The sequence below is a fragment of the Ursus maritimus genome, unplaced genomic scaffold, assembly GCF_017311325.1.
Source record: "Ursus maritimus isolate PB19 unplaced genomic scaffold, ASM1731132v1 scaffold_16, whole genome shotgun sequence".
Taxonomy (NCBI): Eukaryota; Metazoa; Chordata; class Mammalia; order Carnivora; family Ursidae; genus Ursus; species Ursus maritimus.
In genome coordinates, this window is record NW_024424008.1 from 2,621,823 (window position 1) to 2,646,964 (window position 25,142).

At 47.9% G+C, this 25,142-nt stretch overlaps 3 protein-coding genes across 3 annotated transcripts in view; 2 read left to right on the forward strand and 1 right to left on the reverse strand.

The window, feature by feature from the left end:
* Positions 1-2,300: 2,300 nt before the first annotated feature.
* ARFIP2 (ADP ribosylation factor interacting protein 2) lies at positions 2,301-7,174 on the reverse strand. The gene is made up of 8 exons (XM_040630733.1): positions 7,052-7,174; positions 6,129-6,269; positions 5,774-5,870; positions 4,915-5,033; positions 4,515-4,736; positions 3,827-3,984; positions 3,511-3,685; positions 2,301-3,068 (listed from the first exon to the last, which is right to left on the reverse strand). Exons 2-8 carry the CDS (start codon positions 6,225-6,227, stop codon positions 2,913-2,915), a joined length of 1,026 nt encoding a protein of 341 aa, XP_040486667.1. The 5' UTR covers positions 6,228-6,269; positions 7,052-7,174; the 3' UTR covers positions 2,301-2,912.
* Positions 7,175-7,286: 112 nt separating this feature from the next.
* Positions 7,287-8,178, forward strand: TIMM10B (translocase of inner mitochondrial membrane 10B). Its single transcript, XM_008710970.2, has 3 exons — positions 7,287-7,386; positions 7,573-7,668; positions 7,842-8,178. Exons 1-3 carry the CDS (start codon positions 7,345-7,347, stop codon positions 8,016-8,018), a joined length of 315 nt encoding a protein of 104 aa, XP_008709192.1. The 5' UTR covers positions 7,287-7,344; the 3' UTR covers positions 8,019-8,178.
* A 4,532-nt stretch (positions 8,179-12,710) lies between these two features.
* Positions 12,711-25,142, forward strand: part of DNHD1 (dynein heavy chain domain 1) — an 80,963-nt gene continuing 68,531 nt past the window's right edge. Inside the window, 6 exon segments of the mRNA XM_040630734.1 lie at positions 12,711-13,156; positions 18,107-18,252; positions 18,783-18,937; positions 19,478-19,550; positions 19,819-20,653; positions 23,820-23,993. Coding sequence (XP_040486668.1) covers positions 18,926-18,937; positions 19,478-19,550; positions 19,819-20,653; positions 23,820-23,993 — 1,094 coding nt within the window. The 5' untranslated portion in view covers positions 12,711-13,156; positions 18,107-18,252; positions 18,783-18,925.

A 25,142-nucleotide genomic window follows, 5' to 3' on the forward strand; every position in this document is an offset into this window, starting at 1 on the left:
GCCGGGGCGGGGCTGCGGACCAGCCGGGGGAGGGGGCGGCTCGGGTGCTGAAGACCCACCCACGCCCCGCCCGCCGCCGCGGAGGCCCCGCCCGCCTCTACCCCACCCTCCCGGCTCCCCCAACCCCCTCGAGGCTCCTGCGGGAGCTGCCTCCGCGGGCGGACCGGGGAGCAGCGTGAACCGAATCCCGGATCCCGGATCCCCGATCCCTGCCAGCGGCTTCTGGCTCCCGACCGCTCTGGGGCAGGGCGGCGTGGTAGATCTCAGGGACTGAGCCGAGGCTCCGTCAAGAAAACGCAGCTGGGCAGCAGAGATTTCGGACTCGGGGAGCCGGTCCGGGCCCTCCAGAAGGTGCACTTCCCGTCTTTCTTTGGGGGGCGCCTTCGGAATATGCTAGTGTGTGCTCTCTACTGCGCAGGGAGACACAGGGATAGTCTGTACCTCCGCACGGATCCCTGGGCGGCAAAAGGGACCCCCAGGTGGAAGGGCAGTACCCAGAGCGCTAGGAAAAGGGGCGGACGGGGTGAAGGGTGGGGGGACTGGACTTGGCTGTGTGTGCCTGACTCTCCCTCAGGAGCCCCCTCGCAAGGAGATTATGGTTCAGACCATCCAGCGCTTCCCTTCCACACTCCAAAAGCCGGAGCAATTCAGAATCATCGCATTGTGGAAAAGCAGCCCCAGTGGAAAATAATAAAAATTATAATAACAGTTAACAGGGACTGAGTGCTTATTATGTGCCAGAAACATAACGAATCACTTTACATATATTGTCTCCTTTAATACTCATAAGCTTAATAGGTATCTTCTTTTATTAGCTGTGTTTTACAGGAGAAGAAACGAGGGCCCTTGGCTCCCCAGACGTTAACCTTGAACAGCTAACTCAGCTAGAAAGTGGTGTAACCAGGGTTTGAGCTCTGCTTTAAAGCCTGCTTCCAGTCACCTGGAGATTCAGTACCTTTCATGTTGGAAGTCCCCAGTGGCCCACGAAGTGGGGGGTTGTATGTGAAACACCCAACCTAATAATCAAGCTCCAGTCAGACGGCTGCAGGCTGACCAAAACCCAGAAAGGTTGCCTGGGGGCTGCAGTATGTGGCAAAGAGCAAAATCAGGCTGCATGGATCTCAGTGCTACGAGAAGCTGCTGACTGGGTTGTCCTCTTCCTCCAGCCCTCCAGAGAGGTAGTGGAGAATGTTGAAACGAATTCTGGAGCTCTCCTTGGTCAAGGAGCACAGAAGTGACGGTACCTGGCGCTGACTGAATCAAAGTGCTGTTGGGGAGATTCCTTGCCTCAAACAAGGTTGATAGGGCTCAACACCTGGGTGCACCCTCAACCTCTCATCCACCTGATGAGTTTTGGCGCCCAGCACAGGTGCTCCAATGCTTGTGATTGAGCCTCCGGGTTCATACTTTCTTTTGGGTTTGGGACCAGGGTTACTAGACTACCCAGTGTGAGGGGGCCAGGGTCTGTATGACACTATTTCAAGCCTCATGCGCCCTACTTTCCTCAACTTTAGATTTCTCCCATGCCATCCAACTCGTGCTTGAAAAAGCTTTACAGCTCCCTTTCTCCTGAGGGCAAATGTCCTTATCATAAGCCTGAACAGGCCCACTGTGACCCCTCACTGCCTCACCTCTGTAGTCCTCTAGCCACTCCCCCTCCACTTTTCATTCCAAACTGAATTCCTCCCAAGTCCTATCAGGGCCTTCGCATATGCTGGCCTCTCTGCTTAGGTTGCTCTTCTCCCTATTCTTTGCCTATGTCTACTTGCCATTCAGGTCTTAGTTTCAAGGCGATAGCCCATCTCCACCCTTCTCGGCTAGATGCCCCTCCTCTGCACTCACACAGCTCCCTGAACTTCTGTATCCTAGTACTCATCACTGCATTGTAGTTGCCTGGTTACTTGTCTCTATCCCCCATTAGGCCATAAGCAATGTGGGAAGGGACTGTGTTTTATTCACTGATGTATCCCCAGGGTCTAGAGCAGTGCCTGGCAAATAAAAGCACTCGGTAAATATTTGCTGTATGAATGAATGGATGATGAAGGTCAGCGGGCCCAACCCCCTCTAGGTCCTGTGCTCTTAAGGCCATAGCTTTCTTGGGGCTGGCCTAAAGAGCAAATAAAGCTTTGGCTCCAGCTGGGGCTGGGGGAGGAGCAGGCTCTCTGTTCCTGAAACCTGTGATTTCCACCTATCTTGCTCTGCTTTTCTGGCTTGACAGGATTTTGGTGTATGACTAGACTGAGCATTTCTCCACCCAGCCCACCCTCCTAGAGCCCCCCACAAATTGACCTCACTGGGCCTGCTTTTATGAAAGGTTTATTCCTAGTGCTAGGTCCCAATTTTCCAGGGCTCTAAGCACAATTAAACTGGGTGGGTAGGTGAGGGGAAGCCCATTCAGATGCAGGGCCAGAAATGGGGCTCCCCATTATCCCCACCCCTTTGGTCCCAGTCCCCTTCTCTGCAATGGGGATGCATAGAGGAGGGACAAAGGGTACTGGAGGCAACATCATTGGCCCAGGGGAGCCCAAGAAGAGCTGCCATTGGCTGACAGGGCCTTTTGAGGCTCTGCCATTGGTCAGGGGGCACACCCCAGGAGCTGGGGACAGGCCTGAGGAGTAATGCCATTGGCCAGGGAGTGGTTCTGTTATAGCCTTTGGCTGTGGAGTGGAAGGAAAAGATCTGGGAATGAAGCCCAGAGGCCAGGAAGATAAAGGACAGGGCAGCAGCTGCTGGGCCTGCAAGCCCCCTCCCTACCCACAGCAGTGTGGGCAAAACTGGTATTGGGCCCCAGCCAGGGAAAGGGAACCCAAGCCAGAGGCAGGTGGCAAGGGATGTTCCATGTCCAATCTCCCCCACCCTGGGACTGCCTCTCCCAATGTCCTTCTTGATAGCCAGGTTTGGTTAGGAGCAGCTCACTGCTCCTCTAGCCAGGAGGGCTTCTCTGCTCCCGGAGGCCGCAGCTTGATGTTGAACTGCTGCAGGGTCTGCTCCAGTTGTTTCTGGTTCCCAGCGAAGTAGGCTGACACGGCATTGTGGAAGAGCAGCAGCTGCTTGTGCATCACCTTGATCTGGGGGTCCAGCAGGGTCAGCTGAGACTGGACTCAGATGCCCTTCTTAAGCCTAAGCCCAGACCAGGGTACATGGATTCTGCTCTGATGGTGCTTTTAGGGTGGGGGCTGACCTCCACTAAGGGAGCCAAAGGATAAGGGTCAGTCTGATGGGAGAAACCTGACTTGATTTGCTGGGCCTGGGGTTCTGGTACCCCAGCTCAGGGGATGATTTTTCCCAGTTATGTTCCTGAGATCAGCAGCCAAATCCTCCAACAGAAAAGGGCCAGGGATTGGAGGGCGGGTAACTACGAAGGTCCAGGGATTGAAGGGGTTGGGGAAAGATCCCACACCTTAGCCAGGCTACATTTCCCCCATCCAGTAATGGGGAGGGTCTTAGGGGTAGAAGGTCAGTGTTACAGATGGGGAAGGGGGGGTGAGGTCAAAGGGGTGGGGTTGGCACCTTGTTTTCTTCCAGGAACTTGAGCTTGATGGCCACATCTCCCCGCAGCTTCTCATATTTGTCCCGATGGGCCTGGAAAGTGGCTTGGGCACTCTCAAGTCGACCACGCGTCCCTGCATCCCGGGGGCCTAGGCTCAGCTCCTCTAAGTCTGTTCGGTAGGCATCATATTCCAGCCTGGAGAAGGGGTGATACAGGCTGGTCTCCACCCCTGTGTCCTCCACACAGACTCTCCTTTCCTTCCTCAATTCTTATGACCCCAAAGCTCAAACTTCTACCCATGCCAGCCAACTCCCAACACCCTGCTGGTGCCCACACCTGGCAGCCTCATACTGTTTAACAGTCATGAGCGTGTCTTCCATGGTCTTGGTGACTAATGTGTTGATGCTAGAGACAAAGAAGTTCACGGCCCCTAGCAGTGTCTCTCCATTCTTGCACAGCAGCTTCTGAGTCTCTGCATTGTAGCCAAATTCCTCCTGAGGGCAGAAGGGAGGACATGCCTTGAGCAACAGCACCTGCCTGACTAAAGCTATAGGGCCCTCATTCCCCTCCTCCCCAGGGAGGAAACAGCCATGGAAACTGGAACAGCCAAGGACTGCCTCCAGCAAGGCTCTCTTAGCCAGAAAGTTAGTGGGGCCGCCCCAGGGATGGCTGGGGTAGGACTGTGGGAGTGGGGTTCTCAGATAAGTTCACAGAACCAGAACAGGGAAAGCTAGTGCAGCAGGCAAGGGACGGGCTCTGATTAGGCCGAGCACCGATGCAGAGAAAGGTTACTTGTGAGGCATCTAACGTGCCGCCTCCCCCACCCCTCCAACTTCTGAACCTCTGTACAAACCCTTAGGCTGACTCCACGGGTGAATGCTGCTGGGGGTAGGGCTGGGCCTACCCTGGAGGGGTTCTCCCTCTGGGCTGCAGGAGGGAGGGAGGGAGGGAGGGAGGCTGAGGGCTGACTGCCTGGGAGGGCCCGGGCCCAGTCCCCCCACCCTCTTTGGCCTGACCAAGGCACCTGAAGCTCTGGGGACTTCTGGCTGAGGTCAGCAAAGGCGTCACCTAGTGCATGCTGGGTCTGCAGCAGGCTGTAGAGGTGGGCTGTCAGTGCCCGGCCCAGCTGCAGGACACTCTCATACTTGCGCTTCGTCTCACGCAGCAACTCAATCTGCAGCTCTAGCTCCAGGTCCACAGTCCGGGAGCCTCGGCCAAATCGCTCTGATAACAGCTGCTTTGTGCACTGATTGGGAAGTGGGGGAATAGGTCAGAGACCCTAGCACCCTGCCCCCCCCAACAAGTATCTACCCTAGCATCCCCACACTGCTAGTCTCAGCCATAGATGGGATAGTGAAATCTGGAAGATGGGGAAAAGATACCCACGGGAAGTTTGGGAGAAGAGAAAAGTGCTTAAATCCCACCTTATATGTGTTGATGCCCCATTTCTTGACGATGTCAAACTTCTCTCCAGCGATGCCCCGAGCCACCTCATCTCCGGGGCCAGCAGGAGTGGTACTGTGAGATGGATGGCGGCCAGACCCTAAAGAACCAAGTTCTCTGACACCAGCCTCTCTCAGATATAACCAGACATTTCTGTGGCTCCACCCATACCTCCCACTCTGCATATGGAAATGACTTCTCTGAAGTAGCAGAAACTAGAGACAATGAGATTCTCCTACTCCCTAGGAAGAACTCATACCTTGTGCCCTGAGACCCAAATCCCAATATACATCTGGCCTCCTTCTGAGGTGGTGATGGGGGCTAGAGTGGGGGGAGGGACTTGCTGGTGTACAGGGGCAGAGAAAATGGAAGAAAATATGCTGAGAATGGGGTGGGAGGTCCAGGATGGTGGGTCCTGATAACAGGAAACCTCACTGACATTCTCATGTGGAATCCTAGTCAGTGTGCGATTCAAGGATAGTTGCTTCTCTAAACTTTAGAGTCTAAAGCAAAACTCTGAGAAGTTTCAGAGTTCCAAATCAGTCTCAAGCTCCAGAGCAGGGAGAACTTCCATGAAACAGAGTTCTTAACGTGATTCAGGTGGTAGAAGCAGAGAAAGGACAAATGGTCACATCTCAGGGGCTAAATGGCAAGTGGGAGCAGTTGGACAACCCTGGGCTCTAGCCTTGGGCTAAGGACAGTGCATAGAGCTTATACTAGCAGAAGTTCCCAAGATCTCCAGACATAATTCAAACTATCTTAGACATATCCTATACTCCCCAGAACCATTCCTCTCCCTCTCTCCACTCAAGCTTCCTCTCCTGTTCTGATCATTCATACCTGTGGGGATGAGTCCATCACCAGAGCCCCCATAGCCACCAGACACAATGCTGGTTTCATTGAGGTTGGGTCCTGACACCATCACCTGCTGGAGGTCCTATAGGCCAGAGAAGAGGGGGGCTTCAGGAACATTGGGGCAGCTGAAGCATTTGGGGGGTGAGAACAAGCTTGGATTGAAGCATCACAGAGAGAGCACACAAGGGAAGTCTGCATAGAATCAGAATGAAGATTTGTAAAAAGATTGGAGGGAGTTAGATAAGTTAGGGGAAAACTAATGGAATGGGGTGAGAGCCCAGGGCTTATGATTTGGGATTCCTAAATTGAAAAAATATGGAAAAGAATCAAACAGAAGCACCTGCTCCAGCCCATCATCCTCAGGAAGCTGCCCAGCTTCACCGTTCCCATGGATGGGGATCTCCATTGTGGCTGCCTTCCCTAGGATCCCGTCCGTCATGGCTAGGGAAGGGATTGGAGTCAAAGTCTCCACCCCAGCGCCCTGCAAAGACCAACACAGACATTTCTGGAAACTGGCCAGTACTCCGGAAAGAAAGGTCTCCCCCACCATTTCAGAGATTTCAGAGGTTGCCCTAAGACTTGAGTATTCTGGGGTTGGGCCACTACTCCTTTCTTCTCATGGATATGTATTTCTCCCCTCCAAGGTGCACATCTTTCCGCATTCACATCCAGGCCCCAGATGTCTTCTCATGAACCCCCAGCCCCACCCGGGCTCAGGTGATCATTCATGCATTAAATCATTCAACAGACATCTATTAAGTGCCTACTATGTGTCATGCGTTATTTGAGGTCACAGCAGTGACCAAGAGAGTGAAGGTCTGTGCTGTCTTGGAACTTATCCCCATGCAGCTGTTTCCTCCCACCAGATTAACCCCTTTCCAAGGCTCAGGAGCCCACTCCTTCCATTCAGGTATGTTCTCCATTGCTTGGTCTTTCACACTCCCTTGGTGTTTCTTCCCCCTTCCTTCAGGTGGTCTCCCCCTCCTCCATCCCATGCACCTCCTCTTCCTCGGGCCCTCCCCCCCAGGCCTTAGTTGAATCAGTTGATGTATGTTCTTGGCCTCTGGGAAAAGCCTCTTCTTCCCAGAACATAGTGATCCCTTCCAAAGTCAGTTATGTCCCCCAGGTGTGTTAGTCCCCGCCCCCGCCCCATACACCTGGGCATCAGGTGTATCCTCATCCTTCCCCAGGGTTCAGTGGCATCTTTCGCTAATGGCAGGTTCGTGCGTTCAACTTCCCCTCGCCCAAGCATGTCCTTCTCACCTCGGGCCGGGCCGCTCTTCCCCTCAGGGCGCCAGGCCCGGGCCGCGCGGGGACCTCGGGCTCCAGTTCCCGTCGCGATCCTAGCAGCAGGTCAGGGACTCGGCGGAAGTGACGTCCCCTCCCGGGCAGAAGAAGCCGGCCACGTCGCAGATTATAAGGGCGGAAATGACGTTAAGCCGGGGGCAGGACAATCCTTAAGCCAACCCCTCAGTCCCTGGGGAGGGAGAAAAGAGCACTTCCGGGGCGTTACCAAGAAGCTGCCGGGAAGTGACGTAGTGTGCGCCCGTGGCGCGATGGAGCCACAGCAGCAACAGCAGCAGCAGCAGCTGAGGAACGTGAGTGGGTGCTGAGTCGCCGCAGGGCCATAAGTTCAGCTAAAGTTCAGCTAGCATCCTTGTCCATTTGGCCGGATGTGCGAGGGCTGGGAACGTCGGGCTGTGCGCGTGGTCCTGAGAAACCTCGAGCGACGCGGCCTCGAGGTGCCCCCTTACCGCTGAGTTCTTTGTCCCCTTTTCTCCTAGTTGCGGGACTTCCTGTTGGTCTACAATCGGATGACGGAACTCTGCTTCCAGCGCTGCGTGCCCAGCCTGCACCACCGCGCTCTGGATGCTGAGGAGGTTAGGTGGGGAACTCTGTAGGGAGGTTCGCCGTAGACTGTTCCCAACCCCAGCTTCCCCTGCCTCTGGCCCTGGCCTTTCCACGACCCTCGCCCCTAGGCTAGGGATGGGAAGGAAGGAGACGGACCCGGCAGGACATCTTTGGCCTCTGCTTCACCCTGTCTTCCTTCCAGGAGGCCTGTTTGCACAGCTGTGCTGGGAAGCTGATCCATTCCAACCACCGCCTCATGGCCGCTTACGTGCAGCTCATGCCTGCCCTGGTACAGCGCCGCATCGCAGACTACGAGGCCGCCTCAGCTGGGCCAGGTGTTGCTGCTGAACAGTCCGGAACCTCGCCATCAGGCAGCTAGCCCTCCGCATCCCCAGGAAGGGAGGCGCTGGATGGACCCTCAAACTGAAGGGGCCAGGGGACCTTGGGCTGGGTGCAGCCTGTATTTAGAGTGAGGGGTTGCCTGAGAGCTGGGTACTATTGCTCCTTTTCCTGGAGCCAATAAACCCGCTTTTACTCTCTTTGGTTTATGTTCTGGGTGGGGAAGCTTTGCCCACTTTATTGGCACCATCCTTTATTCTGTCAGTTAGTGCATATCTGTTGGCCTCAGCCGTGGCAGTGGAGAAATTGCCTTCTGTGTGTAGAAGGAAAACCTCAACATTCCCAGGCACTTGGTTAAAGCAAGGTCTGTGGGTACAATTTTAATGTTAGTAACATCGACAGAATGTAGGTTCCTGCCCAGATGGAAGAGAAAATGAGACCTCTTTCTACGGGTCCTTCACTTAAATCTGTCTGACTTAAATGGCTCATTTGTGAGCTAGGTGTGCGTTTATTCATAACTCCTTTTGTGGACTCTATATTCTGCTAGATGTAGTGAAAGGAGGAGATAACTAAGGACAACAGATCAAGAAATGACGGGGTTTTTAGGCTGTGCCTCCTGGGAAGTCAGTAGCCCCAGAACAGAGATAAAACCTCTAAGAATTTTGGGGTGCTCTGGAACTTCAACCATTTTCCCAAGTTGTTACTTTCTATCTTCTGTCTACCCCAGGATGAGCGGTAAAGCCTTTACACAAAGAAGGTCTGTGTGCTTGCCTTCAGGAGGAGTCAGAAGGGGGAAACTTGGGGGACCATATTCTGCAATATAGCCAGACCTGAATGACAGAAGCCCAAGGGAGAAGTAGGCTATGGTGGTTATGGGGGGAAAAAAGGGATAAAGCAAATCCTTGGGACTTCTTTATCGTTACCTGCATGTCTGTAATTTCAGCTCTTCCATCCTCTGCTCTACATTTTTCCCACCGTTCCTGTTCTGTTATTCCATGTTAAGCCTCTCCATTTTTCTTTCATTTATTGCCCTCCTTGTGAAATTTACTTCTGTATTCAGCAGTCTGAATGGCCTATCGCTCCATCACTGCGTTTTCTTGCCTCCCTTGTGTCTTTTTTGTATCATTCCAGCTGTTTTATTTTTTCTGCTCCTCTATTCAGACTGCTAGAGAAAAACACAGCTGTGTAAATATTCAAGGTCTCCAACTTCAGCTGAGCCCTCGCTACCAACGAGCAGCCCTCTGTGGCTTCCTGGTATATTTCATCTCCTAATCACCATGGCAATTATTTTACACCTTCATACTGTTCTCCTTATCCCCCACTTCACGTTCAACTATTCCCATCAGGTGACCATGTTTCATTTTTTACAGAGGAAATGGAAGCGCTTAGACATAGGCTCCCACAATAATAAAAAAACTCTTTACAACCACCCACAGAGCAGACATTTTTCTTCCCTGTATGGATCAGAAAGTTGAAATTCTCTAGTAGCAGACCCTTATAGATACAGATCTGACTTTAAAATCCATGTACTTTTTACTACACCAGGCTGCCTCTCAAAATATCCATTGAGCCACCCAATTTGTATGGGTTCTGATACTGAAATATGTCCTACTTTATCTTAATCTTTGTAGCAAAACTACAAGAGATATTATCTCCACTTAATGGATGAGGAAGCAATCCAGAATGTATCAGAACCCTGTCTTATACATAGTTACCTCTTGAGAGAAGTGGCTCCAAACAGCTTTTTGCCTCTAGCTCCTATATCTTGAACAGAAGGTTTTGGTAAGAACATATAAGTTGCTGACCAGGAACTTCCCTACAGAGTGGCTTTGTGTCTACCCAATAAAGTTCTTTCCTTGGAAAGTATAACTGCAGCTAAAACACCTTGTGAACTTAACCAATTCCAAGACGAGAATGGAGACCTGGAATACTGTGCTGTTGGTGGGAGGACTCTTCCACATGGACATTTGTGTGTATCCTTGGAGTAAATTTCCATTGTGAGTTGTCTGTGTTTCCATGTCACATAATTACTACTTGCTGGAGAAGGGCTAAGAACAAGATCTGTCTTCACTCTAAGGCTATGTTCTTTGAATTTCCAGAGTTTATCTTTCATCGCTCATCTGCACCCAGCCTGTCCCTAGGCTTGGAAAAACAAGTAGCCCTCAGTGTAATCCATCAGTTAATCCTTTAAGTTTTTAACCTCTTCTTTCCTCTCTGTTCATAAACAATTTCAGTACTTAGGAGAAGAACCCTACTCCTGTTTTCCATCTCCTGTAGTCACTGACGTCTCCCTCAGGTCTTGCCATGAAGTGATACCCATTGGTGTAATGAGAGCAGTGTGACGTCTTAAGCACAAAATGGGAATAAATGTTAACAAAGCTTTCTCTCTTATCACAAATACATATTGGAGACAGAGTTGGCGTTCTTGCCACTGTGGCTTCAGAACGTAACTGCCTACTCCTTTGCAAAGTCTGATGCCTTTGAGCCTGTTGAACTATACCACCCTCTCTCATTACCTGCCCTTAGTAACCACTGCTCTCCTACTTTCCTCGAAATAGCTAGCCCTTGGTTTTCCTATAACCCCTCGATACTCCATTCAGTATTTTGGTTTCTTAGTTTCTTGACTCCGCCTCCCATGATTAGCCGCCCGCTCCCTTAGTTATGTCCTGGCCATTGTCATTACCCCAAACTGCTCCATCTTTAAAACACGATTACCAGCATCTTATTTACTGCCTGTATTCCTTCTACTTTGTTTATTGATATATTCCTTTACTATTCTTTGATTTTGCTGGAGCATTCAAGCCATTGGTTGTACCTTCTCTCCATTAACACCTGTCTTTAGATCCCTGTCCTGCTTAAATTCTCTGGGAGCAGGCTAAATTTCTTGGTCATCTCTTTGTTGGACTCAGATAAAATGAGATATTTGTCTGTGTCTGCATTTGGACAGCTAAAAGCCCAAGGGAATCACTACAGAGCAGATTTATATCACTATGAATTCATGGTTATCAGCGTAAAATGGAATCTCAACCCCTATCATCCCACTAGATTTTTCCAGTCTCTGCTGCTCCCTGCAGTGATAATTTCAAATCAACATTCTTTAGCCTATTACCCTTACTATTCTCTTCAGTTTTCTGCAGGTAACCTTATTTTTTAATTCATAGGTAAAAGTAGAAGCTGTCAGGAGTTCCCACAAAATCTCACAACAAAACTTGGTCACCCCCTATATCAGCATCATTCTCTCTTTCCCTCCATCTAAATAGGGCAAGCGTGCCTCTTAAAGCCAATGCCTCTTCCTGCTCTGCATCCTAGCCCTTCCTTCTTTGGGAATCTCTGACTTCTTCCTATTTTACTATATTCTCACCATTGTTCCAACATGCTTATGACTCCTCTGTTACAACGAACCACTACCTTATTTCCCCTCCAGCTACCATCCTATTCTTTTTTCCACTTTACAGCTTAACTTCTTAAAACAGTTGGATACTGTGGCGCTCTCCATTCCCATTCCTCCATCCAGTCTGTTTTGACTTCTACAATCTTTATTCTACTGAAATTGTTCTTGATGAGGTCACCCTGGCCCACCAAATGACTCACCCCTGAATTCAGTGATGATTTCCCAGTCCTCAGTTTACTTCGCTTCTCAGTAGCATCTGGTACTATTGACTAGTTCCTCATCATTGGCAATCGTTCATTGGTGCCCGTGATTCCATTCATGGTTCTACTACTACTTTCACCACAACTTTATAGACTCCTTTGAGGCTCACCTGCTTCCAGCCTTTACGTCTAAACGTTTCTCTAGGGCCTCTTTCTCAGACATTTTTCTAGGATTGTGTCCTCCCCACTCAGCTTCAGTTACTGGTGCCTCCCCAGATCTCTCCTCTGAGCTACTTGATTGACATTCCCACTTAGGTTTCTCTAAAACATCCCAACTCAGCATGTTTTCCTCATCAGCTTTCCTCCCATACCTAGTACTCCTCCAGTTGGAGAAGATAGAAACCTCACTCAGTTGCCAAATCCCATGTGTTTACGTCTTACATTTCTAAATATCCCTTGATTCTGTCTGCTTCTCCCCATTTTTACAATCTTCCAACAGGATTGCTGCAATTGCTGCTTTACCTCAGATCCACTTCTGCTTCCCATTCTTAGGATAAAAACGCATTCTGCCTGTGACCTCTGAGACCCTGCGTGATCCAGCCCCTGCCCACCTCAGCTTTATCTTATCATCGACTGTCAAACACTGGACCGTCAGTACTGTTTGTGGAACTGAATGGAACCACACCTCACTTGCTCCCTCTCCCTGCTCTCACCACACTGCCGTCTCCGTTCTTCTAACCTCTCCCCTACCATTCCATCTCAGGGCCTTCGCCCCATTTCCTGCCTTGCAGTGCTTTCCCCTCACTGTACCTACTTAACTTCTACTCATTCTTGAGTACTTAGCGTGAATGTTATTTCCTCAAATAACTCTTTCCAGACTCCAGCTCCCATAATTCCCCATGTTTATGGCATGTAGCACTTCTAACAGTTGGTAATTACATACCTCATGAGGTCACAGTCCATGGCTGTATTGGTCACCATTGTACCCTTATCACAGTGCTTGGCACATAATATGTGCTTGGTAAATATTTGTTGAATGAACATCTTTCAGTTTCCTCCCAGCTCAGTCTACTATTTACATAGGAAGAGAAAGGCTTAATATCAGAAGAGACAGAAATAAGTCTGCATTTAACTTTTAACATTTTGCCAATGATTTAGAGGTGTTTTTCATTCCTAATCTCACTGGATGGTATCTTCTGCCCTTAATATTCACAGATGAGTCAACACCTGAAAGCTTCCGTCTGGGGCAAATCAGTCTTTCTAGTTTCACTCAATTTCTAAGCATTATAATTCTGCTTAAATATCTCTTGAACCCTTTCTCTTCTCTCCATGTCCTTTGTCACTACCTTGATCAAACTTTGATCAGCTCTTGTATAGATGACAGCAGCAGTCATCTAACAGCTTCTTTCTTGAGCCTGGACCCCTTTGATTAGTTAGCATTTAGCTAAGGTATATGTAACAGAGACTAAAAATGACAGTGACTCACAAACTTATTTCTCTTTCAAGTAAACATCTAATCCAAGACTGGCGTGACATCACAGTCATCCAAGAACCAAGCTACTCCTCAGCTTTCTGCTTGTATCAAAGGTATGACCCTCAATCATGTGACCCAGGATGGAGCTTTACTTTGCACACAAACATACCTAGGGCAGAATGGAGCAGGGAGTGGGTGAAAGGGGCATATCCTCCTCCCTTTAAGACACATCTGAAAAGTTGCACATCAGAAATTTGTCATGTGGTTAGACCTTGTTACAAGGGAGGCTGGGAAATGTCACTTTATTCTTACCAGTCATTTTTTTACCCAGTTAAAAATTGGGAGTTCTGTTACTAAGGAAGAGGAGGAGAATGGCTATTAGGAGACACCTACCAATCCATTTTCCATACTGGTTGAGAGTGATTCTTGCAAAATACAAAAATAATGGTACTCATCTACCTAACACCTTCCATCACCTTCAGACTTTTTAGCATCACAACTGAGGCTCTCTGTGACCAGGTCCCAGAAGATCTCTCTGACCTCATCTTCAATCCTCTTTCCTCAGTTTTGATTATCTTACCCTTGGTTATAAAAGGATCCATTTATTTGTGGTGCTCAGACACATCATGCTAATTCTGGACTCTGTTTTTCCTTTTCTGGGTATGCCCCACTTTCGTCCATTTATTCGGTACTTCACAAATAACCAAGTGAGTGTATTTGCCAACACTGTTAAGCCCTGCAGATGCAGAGCTGAATGAAAGAGGTGCAATCCTTGTTCGCTCGGAACTTAACACAGGTGTGCTGCAGGTCAGTATAGAGCAAGTAATCACAACTGTGGTGAATGTTACAAAGAATAATATGCGTTGTAACGGGAACGTACAGTAGTACTAACTTACTTGTGTGGGGGATGCAGGAGAGCTTTCCAGAGGAGTGATTTGGAACCTGAGATCTGAAGGATGAAATAGAATTTACCAAACAAAAGATAGGGGGAGGGGCTACCCTCCTTTTCTTCATGTCTTTGCTTAGAGGTCTCCTTTTTTATTAAGGCTTATTCTGATTATTCTGTTTTAAAATTGCAACCTATCCTCCTTTCAGACACTCCTCTTAATTCTGCTGTTTTTTCCATAGCAGTGTCATTTCTCACATATGATATAGTTTATATATACTACATGTAAATACTATATATAACTTATTTATTTTTTTTTCTTTTTAATTTTGGATCAAGATTCTAATAAAATTTGTTCTGTAGACTACCATGATTATACAAAATTATTTATATTGGCATTGTCCCCTGCAGTGTTTTACACGCATTACTGTGGTTTTTTTTTTCTTGCAAGACTATTTTAGACTGTTATCATCCATAAACAGTAAATAGTGTGGAGCTTTTGGAATAGGTGTGTTTTATCAACTAATCTAAACAGGAACTAGGTTAGGATAGAAACCATTGTAGGGCTTTTGCAGGTAATTCTCTTCCTTCAGATTCAAGGTGTTTTCTTTCCTGAGAATAGTGATATAAATTCTCTATAAATGTGATTCTACTGAAGAGGGTGAAGATTAAGATCAGTAATATTTCTATGGAAATTGAGACTTTTAAATCATATCCTATGTGTTGGCCAGTCCTGTGATTCATAATTATATTCATAATTATATTTATTTTTATTTCTATTTACCTTTTGGTCCCCTTCACCCATTGGTGAAATAGGTAAAGGGGCTCATTCTGTTTATTATTTATGACTTGTACCTCCCACTAGAATTTACATTCTCTAAGTCATAAGTCAGGAATTTTGTCAATGTTATTGTTTTGTACACTGATGTAACTAAAACCTAAAATAGTGCCCAACACAGTTGATGCTCGACAAGTATTTGTTAAGTGAAGGCAGGAGAGAGTTCCAGAGCAAAGGTCTGGAGCTTGGCTTTAAAAGTGGGGGAACGCCTCTCATTGGTAACAGGAAGGATGGAGGAATGGAGAAAGCAGATCTCAGTTTTTTTAATTGGTATTGAGAGATTGAGAGAGTTTCTTTTAAATATCGTGTGTGATGGTTAGTGTTACGTCTCAGCTTGGCTAGGTCACAGTACCGTTATTTAATCAAACACTAATCTAGGTGTTGCCGTGAACGTATTTGATAGATGTGGCTAATATCTGCAATTAGTTAACTTTAAGTAACAAATCTACTCTTAGTAATGAGGATGGGCTTCATTTAATCAGTTGGAGACCACAAGAGCAGAAAGAGAGATTTCTGAAGGAAGAAATTCTGCCTCAAGACTGCAGCATTAATTCCTGCCTGGGTTTCCAGCATACTGACCTATCCTACAGATTTTGGACTTGCTAGCCCCCACAATCATGTGAGCCATTTCTTTAAAATAAATCTATCTATCTAGGTAGATATCTACCTATCTATCTATGTATGTGTGTATCCTCTTATTTCTGCTTCATCTAATTTTTTTTAATAGGAGGTGAAGTTATCATTGGAGAGTAAAAAAAGGAAAGATGAGAGAGTACAGGTTTGAAATAGTATTTGCACAGAATGGAAGAGTGGACTGACGCAAAAAATATAATTCAATTTTTAGGTGGTACTGAGGGCTCAGTAGAAGCTGCTGAACAGGATTCCCTTCTGTCCTTGTCTGTCTGGAGAACTGTTGTTTTAGGGCCATAAACTTCAAGACCTGCTGTGACTCTTCTTTGCCCTTTCCAGGAAGGGCTGCCCTTATTCCTGCTCTCACTGAACACTACTATGTCTTGTTCACGTTTATGTAAATAGCACTTGGTAGGGTGCCACAAACAGCAAAAACACACAGCTTACACTTACCAGCTATATCAACTGTTTATTATTGATCAGGCTCTAGTCTAAGCATTTATATGCATTAACTCATTTAATCCTTATAGCAACCCTGCAAGGTAGATACTATTACTTTCATTTTACAGAAAAAGAAGGAAGGGAGGGAGAGAGTGAGGGAGGGAGGGAGAGGGGAGGGGAGGGGAGGGGAAGGGAGGGGAGGAAGGAAGAAAGAGAAAGAAAGATTCAGCGTATGATAGGATAGAGTCCCATCTCTGCTTTGCAATCCAGATTTGTACATCCAGCTGCCTAGTTATTGGCTCTACTTGGATATCTGATAAATATCTCAAACTTAAAATCTTAACATGTCCAAAACAGCCTCCTAACTACCACCCCTCTCCCCAGGGCAAAAGAAACCTGCTCCTTTCACTGCCTTCCCCAGAATGACAAGTCCATTTTTTCCAGTTACTCGCATCAAAACCTTGGAGTCACCTTTGATATTCTCTCTCCCTCCCTCCCTTCCCACTTCACCCTACATCCCTTGTTGAATCCTTTAGCAAATTCTGTTGGCTATAGCTTCAGAATCTATCCAGAATCCAACTATTTCTCTCCACCTTAAGTGCTACAACCTTAGCTTATGTCACTACCACTTCTCACCTGGATTATTCCATAACCTTCTTAACTGGACTCCCTCCTTCCATCCTTGCCCCTACTATCTGTTCTTTTCAGAGCAGCCAGTGACCCTTTTCAAATACAGGCAGCTCTTGCCACTCCTCTGCTCAAAACTCACTAAGGCCTTATCATCTCATTCCCTCAGGTGAAAGCCAAAGTCCTACATGGTCTCCAAGTTGCTATGTGATCAGCTGCCTGTTACCTTTGGGAGCTTCTCTTCTACTCTCTCATTATTCACTCCACTCGTGCTGTGCTTGGATCACACCAAGCATGCTCCCACCCCAGAGCCTATGTACATCTCAGCTGTGTACCAATTAGGACACGTACAAATTTTCTGTGCCTGTGTAACAAATTACCATAAACTAAGCAGCTTAAAGACAAACACCCATTTAGTATGTCACAGTTCTGTAGATCGATGTCCAGCACGGCTTGGCTGGGTTCTCTGCTCAGGGTATCATAAACCTGAAATCAAGATGTTGGCTGGTTTGCGTTCTCATCTGGAGGCTCTGGGGAGAAATCCCCTTCCAAGCTCATTGTTGTTGACAGGAGTCAGATCATTGCAGTTGTAGGACTAGGTCCTGGTTTTCTTCCTGGCCATCACCTGGGGCCATGCTCAGGTCCTAGAAGCCATCCACCTTCCTTGCCATATGGCACATTCATCTTGAGGCCAGCAACAGTGCCTCAAACCCTTCTCAAGCTTGGACTCTTTCTGCATCCAGCCAGAGAAATCTCCCTGCTTTTAAAAAGTTCATGTGGTTAGATCAGACCCACCCAGATATCCCTTTCTTATAGTCAGGTATGCTATATAATATAAGCTGATCACAGAAATAAAATCTGTCATACTCATAGTCCTAGGGATTATGTAGGATGCGCACACAGGGAGTGAGAAATTCGGGACTATCTTAAAATTCTGCCTACCACATATGTTGTAATGACAAAAGGATCCCAAAATACAGTGATTTGAACCTGAGAGAAGTTGTTTTCCCCTTACATAACTGTCCAAGTAGAAATACTTGAGGGCTAATATGGCAGCCTTTTAGTTGTCCTGCCTTCTCCAAGGAAGCGGTACCCATCTTTAAGGTCCAAGAGAGTTCACCACCATGTCTGCTAGGTCCCATCCCAGCCAGTGGAGGAAAGAGGGGGAGGCGCACCCTTACTCTTAAGGGCACAATCTGGCAATGCACACATCAGTCACACATACACACCTAGCTGCAAGGAAAGCTGCAAATCTAACCTTTATTTTCAATGGCCATGTGGCCTGATAAAAGTAAGGTGTTCTATTGGTAAAGAAAGAAGGGACCAATGGATACTGAGGGACAACTAGAGGCTTATACCACAGTGAACACTCTTCTTCCAGATGTCCACGGGCCTTATGCCCTCATTTCAAGTCTCTGCTCAAAGAGACCTCATAAATGACTTCTCTGACTACCCAGCATAAGATAACAACACTGTTCCCACCTTCCTCATCTTTCCTACCCTGCATTATTTTTCTCCGCAGCACTTAATACCATCTCATATAAACACTTATTTGCTTATTGTCTGTTTCCCTTGACTGGACACATGAGCTTCGTGGTGGCGGAGATTCTGATTGCTCTCTCTTCTATCCCCGTCCCCTAGTGCTGACATGAAGAGTAGCTGATCAGAAAATATTTGTGGAACGAATGCATAAATGTATAGCAATCTTCACCGGTGAGAAAGGGGATCACCTCTGGAGTCAGACTGTCTGGATTACAAACCTGACTCCACCACTCACTGGTTGTAAGGTATTTTGCCTCAGTTTCTTTCTTTCTTCCTTTCTCTCTTTCTTTCTTTATTTTTCTTTTTCTCTCTCTCCCTCTTTCTCCCCTTCCTTCCCTCCTTCCTTCCTACTTTTTTGTAAAATGAAAGTAATAGTACCTACCTTCTTTTATTCTTTCTTTCTTTTTCTCTGTTTCTCTTTCTCTTTCTTTTCTTCCTTTCATCATTCAGACCTTCCCGCCCTCGATTTTGGGATTCCTATGATCAGAAATTTTGTCTTATTATGGGTCTTTTTGAGGCGGTCGGTGAGTTGGGGTTGGAGATGTGGATGGTGTTCGGGTGGGGTCCCAAAGACCTGGCGCTGGCTTAGACGCTCAGTGAATGGATACATAGGCACACAGATCACACCTTCCCACGATGCCCTCAGGGTTGCTACTTCCCCAAATCAACCATGTCATTCGTTTTCATACCCAGCCAGGCTGATCGCCTATTCCCAAGGTATGTGGGCCCCCAGCAGGTTAGACTGGGCCTAAGTCCTTCCCTGCCTTCCTCTCAGCGCCCCGCCCCGCCCTGTGCGACCCTGGCCCAACACGGATGCTGACCCCTCCCCTTTCCGGCTCATCCGCTGTTCGGCGGGCGTTCTGGAGTGGAGGTTTCGGGCCTCTTCGGACCGTGTAACCGTTCTAACAGCAGGAAGGCATGGAGCTGCGGGTGAGTCCGCAGCTTGCAATCCGCTTCCCTTTGCCCCCAGACCGCACTGCCACTACCCCCAGGAAGGTCTCCTCCTCCCGCACACCCATGGACCTTCCCACTCCCCTTCCCCCTCTCCTCCACCCCTTCCCTTTCTCCCTACTTTCCTTCCCCCCATTCCTCCTACCCTTCCTCCTCCTCCCAGCTTGGTCCTTTGCCACTTCTTTCTCTCCCCCCCCCCCCCCCCAACCTCATCCCGACCAAGCAGTTCTCTGTGCTTTCTGCCCTCAACAGCCCCCTGCAGCCCATGGGCTGATGGGACTGGGACTTTGCTGCCTCTGAGTGACGACCTGCCTCTCCCCTTCAGGCCATTGTCAGGCTCCACTCCCAGTGACGGTTCCTTGCTGTTACCAAGGTCCACTGAGTGAGCACTCCACGGGGGTGTGTCAGTTTGTCTCTGCGAGTGATCACTTCTGTGTGTGCCGGTCTCTCTCTGTGGGCAGCTGGGAGCATAAGCCTGTGCTTGGGACCCAAGTCCCAGTTCACCAATTTCTCCAACAGGCAGTTGGAATGGAACCTTACCAGCACATCAGTCTCTCTTCCCTTCCATTGCATCCTGTACCTCTTAGGCCAGGTGAGGGGGGCTGTATTCTGGGTGGTGGGAAGGAACTCCTGGGCAAAGAGGGCCCCCACCTCTGTCTTGGGCCTGCTTCTTACGAGAGGGTTTGGGGAAGCTGTAGGGAGTATTGTCTTCTGCTGTTCGGGCTCTGCCTGCAGCTCCATCCATTTCCCTGTCCTAACTCCCTCCCTTCCTCCTTCCCCCAGCCCCTTAGACCCTGACCATCCCTGGCCCAGAGCCTAAGGCCCCTTTTCTTGCTCCTCTCCTGGGCTGGGCCAAGCAGGTGAGACCCAGCAGCCAGGAGCCTGGAACTGGCAATCAGAGCCTGAGCAGTGGGCGAGGTCGGTTCGACAGCAGTTGAATGCCCAGCTCCTCCTGGTCTCAGAGCCGAAGGCAGGCCCATCTCCTAAAGAGACATCGTCTGAAGACCTTGAATCCCAGCACTCCGTCTGTGCTCCAGATGAAGAAGAGCAGTCCCGGGACCATCAGTGGAGGCAGAGGCAGTTCCTGAAGCCAGTGACCCAGTCACAGCAGCCCACAGTGCTGGAGCTCCTGGTGGCAGAGCTCCAAACTCTGTTCTCAGCTGTGCTGCAGGACGGCAGCCCTGCAGCTTGGCACTACCTGCATGCAGTGCTGCGTCTGCTGCCTCCGTATCGGGCGCTGCTTGTGGGTCGCCTTGATTTGCTGCCCTTCCTGGAGCAGCTGTCCCACTGGGCCCCCTGGGTCCAGTCTCAGCTCCAGCTGGACCTGCTAGATGCAATAGAGCAGGCCTTTCCCCCAGATACCTCTTTGTTAGAGGGTGCCTCCCATATCAAGTGCTGTCCCCAGAAGCGGAAGTTCCATCATGGGCCCCCACGCCCAGCCTGCCCTTTTGTGCAGGCCCAGCAGGGTGGGCAGCAAGTAAGGGAGGAGTTGGCTACATGGCTGCGACCACTGACACTGCCTGAGCTACAGCACAGCCTGGGTATTGTTGGTGCTCAGGTGGCCCTGAAAGAGGCTTGGTGGCTAGGTGGCCTTAGCCTCCTGCCCTTGGCATTGGCGACAGACATCCCCGTACAGTATGAAAGCAGGGGCACTGACGACGCAGTGGAGGAGCCTGTTGGAAGAAAAGAGACTAAGTAAGTGAGGGACCCAGACTGGGGCTTTGAGCAGAGGAGAGAAAGAAGCCAGTGCATGGGTGCCTCTAGGGCCACTTGGATGTCTAGAGCCAGGTCCCTGTTGACTTTAGGCACTAGCCTGGCCCCAAGCCATGCTGGTTGAAGCTGCTGCTTTCTTCCTTTTTGTCCGCAAATAAACTGAGTGGTCTTAGTGTTCATCCCCATTGGGCAATGCAGAAATTCGTGAAAATCAAAAGTCAGCTAAAAGGAAGCCAAAGCTTCAGAAAACAGCTTGAGTTTCCAGAGTGTCCATTCTCTCTCAGATGGTGCTAGAAGCTTCCTTAGTTTTTTTTCTTATTCATAATCCCTGAGCCTTGCCTTTGGGCCTACCTAGTGCTGGGTGCTGGATGTCGGGTACAGGTCCTTCCCTCAGGGTGTTCCTAGGTGAGTATGTGTCCGAGGGGCCTTCCCCTCATGTCTATGGAGCTAAGCGAGCCCCAGAGCAGATCAGAGTTGGCAGCACTGCCAGATGGGACTCCCTTCGGACCCTTCCATAGTCTCTTCCTGCCCTGCCGGTGTGGATATCCTGGCCCCTTGAGTGCTGATTGTTTCCCCCAGTCTGGCTCTCATTGCTCCGTTCAGGATTTCAGAATGCCTACAGAGCCCTCCTCTTCTGTGAGTTCTCTAACTGTAGTCTAAGAATTTCCCCCATCCTCCGGCCTGATTTTATAAGTGCTTTGCAGCTTGTCTAGGACATATTCACTGTGTGGGAAGAATAGTAGCTTTACCTTTAATGTAGGTTGGCTTCTTCAGCTTTTGCTCTAAGTTTATGGCTGAGTCAAAGTTTTTCCTAAAAATTTAGAGCCGTGTCGTGGACAGATAGATAGGCTCCTGGGGCCCTAATGGAAGGGGCCAGTGCCAACAATTTATGTCTTCTATACCCCCAGCGACTTTCTTTTTTCAAAGACCTGCCCAGTGCTCTGAGTAGGTTTCACTTCCTGGGAAATGTAACTGAAGTGAGAATGGGCTGAGATGTTGGGAAAGCTAACTTTCCCAAGTTTTCAAGTTCTGTGCTTTCTCATTGAACCTGGTGATAAGCCTCTGAGACCTAGCTAATGTGGCTTAATTTGCATGAAGTTCTCTGGGCCTGTTCCCCTAGGCATCCATTCATTTAATAAGTATTATTGGATACCCAGCGTGTATCAGGAACTGCTAGATGCTGGAGATACAGAAGTGAACAAAACAGACTCAAATCTCTTTGGGGTTTTACAGTTTAGTTAGGGGAATAGATATTAAATAAGTTGATACCAGTAAAATACAATTACAAACTGTGATAAGTGCAGTAAAATCAGAGCACACCCCCTTTCCCCTGGCTGTTCCTCTGTGTATGTGTGTGTGTGTGTGTGTGTGTGTGTGTGTGTGTGTGTGTGTGTATAGGTAGGGGAAAGCACATCAGAGGGGTTTGGAGTTATTAACAAAATATCTTGCAGGTTGTGAAGGGAAATAAGAGGAGGGTTTCAAGGAGGAGGAAGCAGGAGAATTAAATGCTACTGAGGCAAGTAAGAAAAATCTGAAAGATGTTCATTGGTTTTAGTAACAAGGAGGTTGGTGAGAGTGATTTATTTCAGGGGAGTTTTGTGAGGAGGAAGCCAGATTTTAGTGCATTCAGGAGCAAATGGGAGATGAGAAAGTAGAAATCACATTTTACTATTCTTTCATGAAGCTTGGTTTGAAGAGAGAGAATAGGACAGATGGAGAGATGTTCGTAGCCCTTCAGGCAGTGCTTAAGGAGTGGGCATTTAATAAATATTTGTACAGTGAATGAATAAATATAGGCTAAAGGTAAGAAAAGGAAGAGACTGAAAATACATCACGAAAAGGCAATCAGGGATCCATAGCACAAATGGAGGAATTAGTCTTGCAGAGAAGGAAGGACATTACTTCCTCTCAAGTTGATTAGGATGGGATTAGGATGGGATTAGGATGGGAGTCCGTGCAGATAAATGTGTGGGAAGGCAGCTGCACTAGAGGAAGTTAGTTCGTGGCTGAGAGCCCCAGTTTCCTCTGGGCAGAGAAGGAGGCAGAGAAGGGGATGGGACAGGGGCTGGCAGGGCTGGGTATGGGGGTAGGTGGAGGCCTGGAATAGCAGCTGAGGAGTCTGAAAGACAGCTGCCTGAGGATTTGTATGAAGATATCAGAGCAGAGTGAACCCAGAGTTGAGATTAGATACCAGGAATCCATAGAGGAGCTGATATTCCTTGTTCTGCAATCTTCTGAACCAATTTAGATCATGTAGAACTTTAATTGTTGAGGAAATGAAGCTTTAATAGCTGTTACACCATTAAGATGTCCTGATCCAACATCAAAGTTACAAACCCTATTGTTGATATGAATTTTAGAATAGGTTTGCTCTGTTGTCCCTGGGGTAACTTGTTCTATTGATCTAGGTTTGGGCCAATTAATAACGTTAATATACTTGACAGATTAAGTCTAATTTAATTATTCAGATTTTGTTTGTTTGTCTCGCACTCTGAGGTTACTCCAACTAGAATTATTAGTCCAGGTGATTAGTTTTTGGTGTCTTGGATAATTAATTTCATATCAATTTTGTTAGCTGGTGTTCTGGAAAGGTGAGAAGATTGAGAGCCCTGGTGCGGGCTTGAGGGGGTCGAAGGATGCATCATTGGATCCTGGCTGGAAAGGAAAGGCTGTGAAACTAGAAGTTGGGTGGTGATGGGGGAAGAGCAAGAGTCACAGGCAAGCAGATCATGCAGAGTTGGAAACAGGCATAATGGGGGCAAAGATAGATCTAGAAGCTTAGGAAGTTTGCCGTGGAGGAGAAATCCAGGATTGTGGGCTTACAAGGTGATGAGTTGAGAAAACAAAGTATTCCCATTACTTTTATTCAGTATTATGTAACACTGACTTCACAGTAATCACAATAAATCCAGAATGATTATTCATGTATCAGAAAGGGAGGGGTTGTTCATATATAGGTCTGTGTGAATATAGCTGTTTGACTATATTTGCTTGGTATGGGAACACCTTTGGGTGTAGGTGTAGACAGGCTCTGGCAAAACCGCATCATGTCCTCCTAGGCACCTGATCTAGCTCCTCCTTTGACTGGCTAACAGTGGCAACCTGGCCTCCTGCTCTGTCTCTTTTCTCCTGATTTTTTATTGTACAGGCCTCAGCTTGATCCAGAAGTTCCTGGTAAGAAGACCTTCCAGAAGAGAAGCACTAGCTTCTCGCCTCAGACTTCCCTCCTGGGTAGCCAGGTGATGAACATTCTGAAGACAGAGAGATACCTGAAGAAGATCCACTTCCTCTATCTCAATGTAGCTCCCAGCCGGTTCTTTAGGTAAGAGCCTATGTCCACACACCTTCTGTTCTGGCCACTCCCGGGTGTCCGCCCATGCTGTCTTCCCCTGCCCCCTCCCCGTACCCACTCCTCTCTAGCTGCTTCTCGTCTGTCTTCCAGTTTCCCTCCCTCTTTGCTTCTCAGTCTCCTTTCCATTCTGCGCCTCTGCTTTGCTCCCCTTTACTCTCACAATCTTTGGTCTTAGTTGTCCTCTTCTACTTTTGGTTCTGTCTTTGTTATTCTGTCCTAAGATGATAGAAACATTTGGTCATAGCCTTGGAAGGGAATTTAATGGTCATCTCTTTCAACTCCAATGCAGGAAGCAGGTGCTTGAATCTTTACAGTGAGGGGAAGCTTTGAGTTTGCCAAGGTATCCCGTTCCTTAGACTGAACCAAAATGTGCTTTCTTTTAACTTCTTTTAACTTTCTTTTAACTTCTACCTTCCGGTCCTAGTTTTATCCCTGGGGCTATAAAAACAAGTCTCTTCCTTCCACATGACTCAAGAGGCATTCATTTTCTTCTATTAGCCCTAAAATTTACATATTTTTAAAAGCCTGATTCAAGTCTCATCTCTTCCCAGAAATAATAATAATAATAATTACCATTAATTAACTTTTTCCAGGCATTGTGCTAATAAACATATGACATGTGTTATTTATCCTTCACCTATGGAAATTATTATTTGCATATGTGAGATGAGTGCCCTAGTGCATAAAGAGGTTAAGTAACTTGTCACATAGTCAGTAGAAACAGACAAACCTAGGACTGTCTTAACTCAAAAGTCTATGCTCTTAAGTCAGATGTCATAAATCCTCCCAGAAAGCCTTATTTCCTGCATACACTGCTCTCTTTCTCCTGAGCTTATGTAGCACTACTGAACCGTATCATCCATGCATTCATTGATCAGTTCATTAACACGTTTTCACTGAGAGCATTGTGCCACTTGTTAAGCAATTGTCTTTTGGCTGTAACTCTCCTCTCCTCTCTCTGCTTTGTGATACTGGGGCTGAGACTCTGCAAACTTTATTCCTCCTTTTTCAGCTGGCTACCTGTTAGGTTTGATTAATAGGGGGTGCTAGAAGGAGACTGGACAGCAAGATAAGAGAAGGGAATTTCTCTTTCCCTCACTTGCTCTTTCTGTCCATATT

Bases quoted from the DNA above. Each gene is read 5' to 3' on its own strand.
- TIMM10B (XM_008710970.2), top strand. From the start codon at position 7,345: ATGGAGCCACAGCAGCAACAGCAGCAGCAGCAGCTGAGGAAC. The intron at 7,387-7,572 runs GTGAGTGGGTGC...CTTTTCTCCTAG, and splicing joins AGCAGCAGCAGCTGAGGAAC to TTGCGGGACTTCCTGTTGGT. The intron at 7,669-7,841 runs GTTAGGTGGGGA...TCTTCCTTCCAG, and splicing joins GCGCTCTGGATGCTGAGGAG to GAGGCCTGTTTGCACAGCTG.
- ARFIP2 (XM_040630733.1), bottom strand. From the start codon at position 6,227: ATGACGGACGGGATCCTAGGGAAGGCAGCCACAATGGAGATCCCCATC. The intron at 4,737-4,914 runs GTGGGATTTAAG...CTTCCCAATCAG, and splicing joins GGGGCATCAACACATATAAG to TGCACAAAGCAGCTGTTATC. The intron at 3,686-3,826 runs GTGTGGGCACCA...CCCCTTCTCCAG, and splicing joins AAACAGTATGAGGCTGCCAG to GCTGGAATATGATGCCTACC.